Below are 9,919 nucleotides of genomic sequence, written 5' to 3'. Positions count from 1 at the left end.
TGATGAAAACATTAATCAACTTATGAGGGCAGAGGCCTCAGGATTTAATCACCTACCTTTTAACACTATTTCATTAGGCATTAAGTTTCCAACTTTGGGAGACACAAATAAAACATAAATTCTTCTAGAAAATTCATAAGTGACAAATGTTTGGGAGTGGGTACTTGACCAAAGTTATCCTAGTCAGTTTTGCCACTTAAGAATTAGAATTGAGATCTCAGAGGCTCTATTTCATCCCTATGGAGTGTGAAGGGACAGAAACACAGGATTGAGAATATAGTATTTGGACCATGTGCATTCTAAGGCAGAGAAAGCCTGTCTACAAGAAGGAGAAAATTAAAAAGACAACCCAAGAGAAACAGAAATGGGAGCCTCTTTATTCCTAGGGCAACTGTGTAACCATAGTTCTTATCTCCAATTTCTTGTTTCCATCCCTAGTGTGGCCTATGTGTATTTTCTGCACTTGGCTTCAATGAATTCTCCACATTATCTTTCTAGTAAATACTACTATTTGCTTAAGAGAGGTTTAAAGGTTCAGTTTAATTATTAAAAGTGAAAGTATCAGCCTTACCAAGAAAAGCAATCAATTAACCATGGCAATTACCCAATTTTGAATACCATCTCAAATCTTTTGGTTCCTTTCATTTTAGGAGATTATCTCTGTAGTGAGTTATAGGTATTTCTACCAGTATATGATCTTGCCAAGCTTTGAAGAAGCAAATATTGTCATTTTTTGCTTCCTGGTTTATATTACTTTTGATGAGATTTTCTTAGTTTGAAAATTTCATTTGTGAAATATGGGAGCTGATTATGCTAATTTTAACAATGTAATACCAATACATTGCTAGCCCATTTTTGACTTTCAATAAATGGCTATGGATTAATTCATTTTGACTTCTTTTCCAAGTCTTTTGTGTAGCACAGGGCTTATATTATGGGGCAACACATGCTTCGCTGGGTAACACACTCTTCCTTAGCTTCTATGTGGCTGTTGACCTGCTCCGTGCCATGAAATGACCATGTTAGAATGAATGCAACAAATCCATCAACTGTATGATTTCAGATACTGTCTCTATATTACAATTTTCTTTCTTTCTTTTCTTTTCTTTCTTTCTTCTTTTTCTTTCTTTTTTCTTTTTTCTTTTTTTTTTTTTTTTTTTTTTGGTAAATCATCAGCTATGGAGGAGTACCAGATAGTACAGTCCAGAAAAATATAGGGCTGGATGAAGATTCATTTTCTGAGTAAGGTGTGAGATGTTCTGTTTAATTAAAGGTATAGTTTAGATCTCTATGGCTGCTCTAAATTAAGTGCCCTAAAATTACCCAGTGTAAAAAGCCAATTGGATAATCAGGGTTAGATCTAAAGTAGACTGAATCTTGCTGGCAGGTGTAAAACCCATGGGTATTTTAACACCAGGAGTATAGTCCAATGCACTTGTCCTTTGGAAGAAAACACCCTGGAGTGCTGTGATTTGATAGTTCTGCCTTCAGCTTTAGAAGCTGTTGCCAGGTAATTAGTGGTGCATCCTCAGGGCAGCACCTGCATAGCTGTTGCATGTAATTTAAGCAGGAATATAGACTCCTTGAGTCAAGAGAGTCAGAGCTTTCCTTATGCCTTTACTTGTCCTTTTTTTTTTCAGCCATAGCGCGCTCGCCTGGCATGCATGCGGCCCAGGTTCGATCCTCACCACCACATACAAACAAAGATGTTGTGTCTGCCGAAAACTGAAAAAAAAAAAAAGATAGCTGTAACTCTATATTTATACAATTAAAAGTGAATCGTGTACAACAATGTGAACATACTTAACATTACTGAGATATACATTTAAAATGACTAGGAAGGTAAATTTCATATGTATTTTGCCACAATTAAAAAGAAGAAAAAAAATAAAGAAACAAAGCGGTTTATGTCTTATTTTCACCTCTGGTTTGTCTGAGGTTTCAAGCAAGTGCCTATATAAGCAAGAGTATCCCCTTTTATTTTAAATTTATATTAAATGTTTTCTTGAATTAACATCATCCCACTACTGACCTTGAAATTTCAAGATTCTCAAACATCTAGTAAATACCCTTGACTTCTTTCTGTCTTTTCTTTCCATGAATATTTAATGAGCATTTGTGCATCTGAGACCAGAGAGAGGGGATGAAAAGCAGGATTTTCTCTCTGCCCTCAAGGAGATGCAGACTGGTTGGGATGACTGACAAACATTGGAGCAAAACTTAGGAGAGAACATCTGAACATGATCTTTGGGGATTCTAAAGGGGGCCTCTGGACAAGCCTGGAATCCTGGTAGAGGGTAGAGGTGCTAGGCTCACAGGAAAAGTGAAATCTGAAGAAAGAGTAAATAGGAGGTAGCTAGAATGTGAAAGGAAAGCTGGACATTGCTGACTGAAGGAACCACGTCTAAAAGAACACAAAGTATCCTGGGGTGGGGATGCAAAATAGTGCCAATGATTTTGTATATTTAGTGAGTAATATTTGAGTGGGAAAGTAAGGGCAGAGGTAGGGAAGGTAAGGAGGTGGTGGAAAATGAGGTCCCAGAAACAGGATCACGTCCTTATGTATCATACTCAGAGATTTAAAAAAAAAATGTTAGTTGTATATGAACACAATACCTTTATTTATTTATTTATTTTTATATGGTACTGAGGATTGAGCCCAGTGCCTCACGTGTGGTAGGCAAGCACTCTACCACTGAGCTACATCCCCAGCCCCAGAAGATGGGTATTATATGTAGGTTTTCCCAGAATGTTTGGGCAATAACTTTAGAGAGGAATTTAAACAGGAAATGAATAAGATTTGTGGTTTAGAAAAATCATCCTGACAGTGGTGTGGGAATGAATGAAAATAGAAAAGACTGCATGATGTGAGAAGGTGAGAAGCGACAAAGCTCTGAACTAGAGCTGTGGGGCTGGAGGAAAACAGAAGGGATTGAGCAACATAGAAAGTGACTGAGGAGAGAGAAGGAAGTGTCAAGAATGAGCAGCACTTTGAATGATGCATTAAGGTTTGTGGATTTCACTATATGTAAATTCCTTTACCCCAAGTAACCAGTTAATGATAGGCATGCTCAAGTATAGAGGTATGAAGTACACTGATGTCTGTATCCTATTTTTAAATGAGATTGTTTTATAGAAGGCCAAATGGATTGATAGGTAATAAAGAAAAGATAGCACAAATACTAGCTAGCTGTAAAACGTAGATGCTATGTACATGGGAATTCACTGTAAAATTCTTTAATTTTTTTCTACAAGATTAATAATTTTCAGAATAAGAACTAGGGGAAAATGTTGTTCCTAATTTATACAGTTAGAGAAGTTATGATTTATTATATAAAAATGTAGTAATTCAAGTTTTCAAGAATAAACCCAATAACTTGAGAACTCCATCACATGTATTACTTCCACAGTTCTATAGGATTCATATACTATGTTCATAATGCTAAACTAATGGATATTTAACTTCAATCTGTTTAGTTTAATGAACATATTGTATTCTTCTCAAAAATAACTAATATAATGACAGGTAAATGAACAGAGAAACCAAGCATTAACCTGAAGATCAGCAGATAAAACATATAAAGTGTTGCTTAACTCCATGTAGAAATTGGTCAAACTGATTCTGGTACTGCATGTGGGGATTGGGGAAGCGGGAATAGTATTTCTGAAAAGCAAACAAACAAACACAATCAAGCAATAAGTTCCTAACTGTTTGTGTGATCAGGATAATGACTATGCTGTTAATCAAGGGAAAGAATCTGGGAAAAGGACTAGATTTGGGTTGAGTGGGAGATAGCCAGAGACGGTTATTTCAGGTTTGGTCAGACTGAGTCTGAGATGTCACACAGACAGTTGGACATATGATTTTGGAACTCGGGAGAAGATTTTGCAATGGAGATTGGAAGTTCCTGGAATTTATTCATATGGTAATGTAGATGAGACTCTGAGAGGGTGGATTGAGTGTTAAATTGTCCAAGATTAGGACTATGAGGAAGAACTGAAGAAGACAGAGAGACAGGGAAGTGAAAATTTCCTTTAAGAGACAGGAAGAAAGAACACAAGAGAGGCGTGTCACAGATCTGTTGGGTGCTCCCCAGAGTTCAAATGAGGTTAGGGCTAAGCAGTGAATTTGGCAGTTCTAAGTGAGCAGAAACCCTGGTGAGATCAGTTGTGGTGAAGTTAGATTATATCACTGAGAAGGAGCAAACAGGAGGTTAGAATGTGGGTACAATGAGTCTAGATTGTTCTCTAAAGAAGTCTGGTTAGAATGGGTTGAGGTTAGACTTTGTTTTTTAAGATCAAAATGAGTCAAATCTATTTGGGGCATAAGCCTTGGTAATTGATGAAATGAACAGAAGTAGAAAGAGAAATAACCAAAGAGGTGAAAGACCTCTACAATGAAAACTACAGAACACTAAAGAAAGAAATTAAGGAAGACTTTAGAAGATGGAAAGATTTAACTTGTTCTTAGATAGGCAGACTTAATATTGTCAAGATGACTATACTTCCAAAAGTATTATGCAAATTCAATGCAATCCCAACCCAAATCCCAATGACATTCCTCATAGAAACAGAAAAAGCACTCATGAAATTCATCTGGAAAAACAAGAGACCCAGAATAGCCAAAGCAATCCTTAGCAAGAAGAGTGAACCTGGTGGCATTACTATTCCAGACCTTAAACTATACTACAGAACAATAGTAACAAAAACAGCAAGGTATTAGCACCAAAATAGACCTGTAGGCCAATGATACAAAATAGAGGACACAGAGACAAACCCACATAATTACAGTTATTTCATGTTAGACAAAGGCGACAAAAACATGTATTGGAGAAAAGATAACTTTTTCGACAAATGGTGCTGGGAAAGCTGGAAATCCACATGTAACAAAATGAAATTAAACCTCTATCTCTCACCATGCACAAAACTCAACTCAAAGTGGATCAAGAACTTAGGAATTAAACCAGAGACCTTGCACCTAATGGAAGAAAAAGTAGGCCCAAATCTCCATCATGTCAGATTAGGCACCAATTTCCTTAATAAGACTCCTACAGCACAAGAATTAAAACCAAGAATCAATAAATTAGATGGATTCAAACTAAAAAGCTTCTTTTCAGCAAAAGAAACAATCAGTGAGGTGAATAGAAAACCTACAGAACGGGAGCAAATCTTCACCATAAGCACATCAGATAGAGCACTAATCTCTAGGGTATTTAAAGCACTCAAAAACCTTAACACCAAAAAACCAAATAACCCAGTCAATAAATGGGCCAAGGAACTGAACAGACACTTCTAAAAAGAGGATATACAATAAATCAACAAATATATGAAAAAATGTTCAACATCTCTAGCAATTAGAGAAATGTAAATCAAAACTAAGATACCATCTCACTCTAGTCAGAATGGCAGCTATCAAGAATACAAACAACAATAAGTGTTGGTGAAGATGAGGGGGAAAGGCACACTCATACACTGCTGGTGAGACTGCAAATTGGTACAGCCAATATGGAAAGCAGTATGGAGAATTCTTGGAAAACTGGGAATGGAACCTCCATTTGACCCAGCTATCCCACTCCTAGGTCTATATGCAAAAGACTTAAAAACAGCATATTACAGGGACACAGTCACATCAATATTTATAGCAACAAAATTCACAATAGCCAAATTGTAGAATCAACGCAGATGCCCTTCAGTAGATGAATGGATAGGAAAATTTTGGTATATATATATACACAATAGAATATTACTCAGCATTAAAAGTGAATAAAATCATGGTATTCACAGGTAAATGGATGAAGTTGGAGAATATAATGCTAAGTGAAGTAAGCCAATTCCAAAAAACCAAGGCCAAATGTTTTCTTTGATATGAGGATGCTGACTCATAATGGTGATGGGGAAGGGGGAGGCATGGGAAGAATGGAGGAAATTTATACAGAACTAAGGGGAGGGAGGGGAAAGGAGGAGGGATAGAGGTAGGAAAGATGGTGGAATGAGTTAGACATCATTACCCTAAGTACATGTATAAAGAAATGAATAGTGTGAAAATACTTTGTGTACAACCAGTGACTTGAAAAATTGTGCTCTATATGTGTAATATGAAATGAATTACATTCTGCCATCATATATAAGTAATTAGAATAAATAAATAATTTAATAATAAAAGAAAGAAAGAGTAATAACCAAAGCTGTGTGTCCAAATGGCTGAGAAAGAAAAAGACTTCCAGGCTGAGTGGAAGGTTTAAACCTGGATGGGGGTAGGGAAACTTCCCTACCTTCCCATCAATAGGAGGTAAAGAAAGTAGGATGGGTGTGGGTAAGTTCCTTTCTTGCGGGTGGAAAGAAGAGAAGCAAAAAGCCATCTTGTTTTTTTGGGGAATGTTAACAGGTAAAAGTGATAGGGAGCTGGGTGCAGTAGTGTATAGAGGATCATAAGTTCAAGGTCATCCTTGGCAACTTAGCGAGACTCTCTCAAAAATAAAAAAAATTAAAAAAAAAGAAAAGTACTGGAGATGTAGCTCCATGGAAAGGTGCCCTTGCATTCAATCCCCAGGGCTGCAAAACAAACAAACAAATAAATAATAAGCAATAAAAGGTGATAGGAAAAGTGGAGAGTCAGAGATATATGAAGAGAATGGCTTTTATGGAATTATGAGCAGGAGCAGAATAGACACATGGAAAGAAATGCTGGCCATCAGCTGGCATGGTAGTAGTTTTCTTCAGGAGCTCTTAGTTACCTAGATTGGAGGTATCTACCTAGCTATTTCCATTCTGAACTGTTCCTCAGCTCTCAGCTCCCTTTTGCTCTTGGGTTGAATCTTCATCATAGATAGAATGTATCTGAGGCTGATAACTTTTTCTTTTGTAAAGAAATTCTCCACCTGTACATCTTAAGACAAATAGCCAGAAGTGAGTTCAAACATGTTTTCCCCAGAACTCCAATTTGAAATATAGCCTGTTAATGTTTTGATGTTATTATCATAATTAGATTGACCCTTACACCAAATCTGGTCAAAACCTAGCATTTATATTACATTTTGCAGCCTATCTCCTTGGGCAGGTAATATATTTTGCTTCGACAAGCCTGAATGTGTTCTGTGGCAAAACAGAAAGAAGTTGCCAAGTCTAATCCTATTTCCAAGATATTTCATACTCAGGCAAGATTTTGCATATTTAAATCAAAATTTCACTAGTGACCTTTAAATTTCCAACTGACCAACTGGAATCTCAGTGCTTTTCCTTCTAGAAAAATCTCCTCCAATCCTAATATCCACTTTTTCAAGTGTTTTCAAAAAGTAGACTGCAGGGTAGAAATGAACCAGATGCCTGGGTGACCCTCTGGTGTGTGGCTTACTGTGTGGCTCCTAGATGGTTCATTTTGACATCTTGATTCTCATTCTTTCTTTATCCCAATCTGGATTTCAGCAGCACACCCCTTTCTTCAATCTCCATCTGTGTAGAAATCCTAGAATGAGGATATTCCTGGCTTCTTCAGTAGCCATCTCCCCCTGCTCTTTTCTGGCATCTGATGTCTCACCACTGTCTCTTTCTGAGTCATTGTACTCAAGTGACAGGGCTTTTTTGGGTTTCAACTAGCCCTTATTTGATTTTTCAAAGAGTGAAGTTAGTAAAATTTTCTGGATTATTGAGTCCATTCAGAATAAATACCAAAAAATATTTTTTTTCCAACTTATTTGATCTTGATTTTTTTTTTTAAGTTCCAGTAGCTTTTTATTGTTTGAATAATAGAACACACAAAACCAGGCAGAGAAGTCCCTAAGTAAATGATGGTCATGTTCCACTGTTATTTGCCCTTTGGTCCTTCATCTTCTAAGCACTTATTATATTTTCTTTTAAGGATATTAGATATTTATTTTGATCACAAATGCAATCCGAGTGTGAATTCATAAATGTGGCATCTTTTATCCTGCCCCCTCCATGTTCCTTTAAATAGAAAAAAGTGCTAAATGTCTCTGCATAGCCCATTTGGCCACAGTTGTTCCACCTATGGTTTTAAAAACAGACTGCAACTTGATCTTCTGAAATCTTTCTTGAACTACAGCTCATTCTGTTAAAGAAATCCAGGGGAAAAAGTTCTACTGTTATTGTCGATAGTCTCCAAAAGGTGAGGATGGTAACTGAGTGGAAGGCAACTGGGAGGGGTCTTCAGCAAACGGAAGACCATTGGGAAACAGTGTAGAGGCAAATCTTGTCAACAAGATGCCAGCTCCTTCAATTAAAGCTAGGAGAATGCCACCCATTGCAGCTGACCCAACCATGGCCACTGGACCATTTCTTGTTGCCAGTATAGCTCCTGTTAAGGCACCACTAGTGATGGAGTTCCAGGGATCTTCTTTTCCTCTGACTTGAACCATACTACAGTCAATCATAGAGAACAGGCCTCCCCAAACTGCAAAACTACCTCCCAATTGTGGAGCCCTGGTTCTAATGGCTGTCAAACTCCCTCGTAGTCTGTGGTTTACTCCCACTGGAGAATTTTGAAAACCTTTGACTGCTTGAAAGATACCACCACCTATGGTACCCATCGTAAAGGCCCCACCACAGTCATCCACAATTCGCCAGGGATACTGGCATACTCCTCCATCTTGACTCCAGCTGCGTGGGCAAAGTTAAGATCTAATGCCATTCTTTGGATTCAGCCAGTCATTGTGTGAGCTTTGCTTTTTACCTTCTGCTTATGCAGTAGTATTTCCCCAGGTGTTAGTCAGCTCATATTTATTGGGAGCCTGCTTGAGCTTGTTGTTGCAATGAAGAGGTGGATTAGTCATAGTGCTCATCATCAAATGTGTTCATGGTTTGATTGGACAAAATAACGATTAACATACAGCAGCAATTCTCAAAATTTAATGTGCAGAATAATCAGGTGAATGGTGTTTTAATTTGCTTTTTCAATGCTGTGACCAAAGACTAGACAAGAATAATTTTATTTTTGTTTATTAAGAACTGTTTATTAAAATAAGTTTATTTTGGGATTCACTGTTTCAGAGGTCTCAGTCTATAGGTGGCCGATTCTATTCCTCGGGGCCTTAGATGAGGCAGGACATAAAGGTGGAAGAGTATGGTGAAGGGAAGTGGCTCAGAACATGGCCATCAAGAATTAAAGAGAGATTCCCCTCACCACTGACAAAATTTATAGCCCACAGGCATGCCCCCAATGACCCACTTCCTCCAGTTATAACCTACCTGCGTACGTTATCACCCAGTTAATCCCTATCGGGGACTTTCACATACTGAGCAGATTAAGTCTTTTGTAACCCAATCATTTCACCTCTAACCTTCCTTGCATTGTTTCACACATAGCTTTTGAGGGACACCTCACATCTAAACCATACAGATGGTTTTAAAAATGCAGATTCTTGAGCTCACTCTAAAGAGGTATGTTTTTTAAATCTGGTGAAGAATCAGCATGTTTTCTTTCTTTTTTTTTTTTTTCCAGTATTGGGGATTGAGCTCAGGACCTCACACATATTAGGTAAGTGATCTATTACTGAGCTACATTTTCCGCCCAGAATATGCATTTTACATAAGCACATGGGGATTGGGGTGTTGAAGAATAATGGAGGTTTGTATTATGCAGAAAGTGTGAGAATCATATTTTGAGAAATACCAACAGCAATGAATAAAGGTTATAATAAAGGTATCTACCCTGGGTGCTCTGGGTCCCAAAGAGGTACTGCCTGACTTAGCCAAGGAAGGTGGTTATGGGGTGGGGGAGGCTGAGGAGAAGTTTGATGGATACTTCACTGTCACCTCTCAAATTATCGGGTGGAGTAATGTGAACCCCACATCTTTGGCCTTTGTCTATAAAACCTACTCTAAAGCATTTTCTACTTGATCAATAGTGTGTACTCTTTGCTAGGATTTTTTCTTCTTTTTGACTAAACAATTATGTTGTCTAAAA

At 37.6% G+C, this 9,919-nt stretch overlaps 1 protein-coding gene across 1 annotated transcript; it reads right to left on the bottom strand.

Moving 5' to 3' along the window:
• Positions 1–7,877: 7,877 nt before the first annotated feature.
• LOC308653719 (mitochondrial import inner membrane translocase subunit Tim17-A-like) lies at positions 7,878–8,576 on the bottom strand. Its single transcript, XM_081302395.1, has one exon. It carries the CDS (start codon positions 8,541–8,543, stop codon positions 8,100–8,102), a length of 444 nt encoding a protein of 147 aa, XP_081158521.1. The 5' UTR covers positions 8,544–8,576; the 3' UTR covers positions 7,878–8,099.
• Between the last annotated feature and the right edge of the window lie 1,343 nt (positions 8,577–9,919).

Source organism: Spermophilus citellus (assembly GCF_964194105.1).
Source record: "Spermophilus citellus genome assembly, chromosome: 1".
NCBI lineage: Eukaryota > Metazoa > Chordata > Mammalia > Rodentia > Sciuridae > Spermophilus > Spermophilus citellus.
Note: the sequence above shows the minus strand (reverse complement) of the source record. Positions and strands in the feature narration are given on the sequence as shown.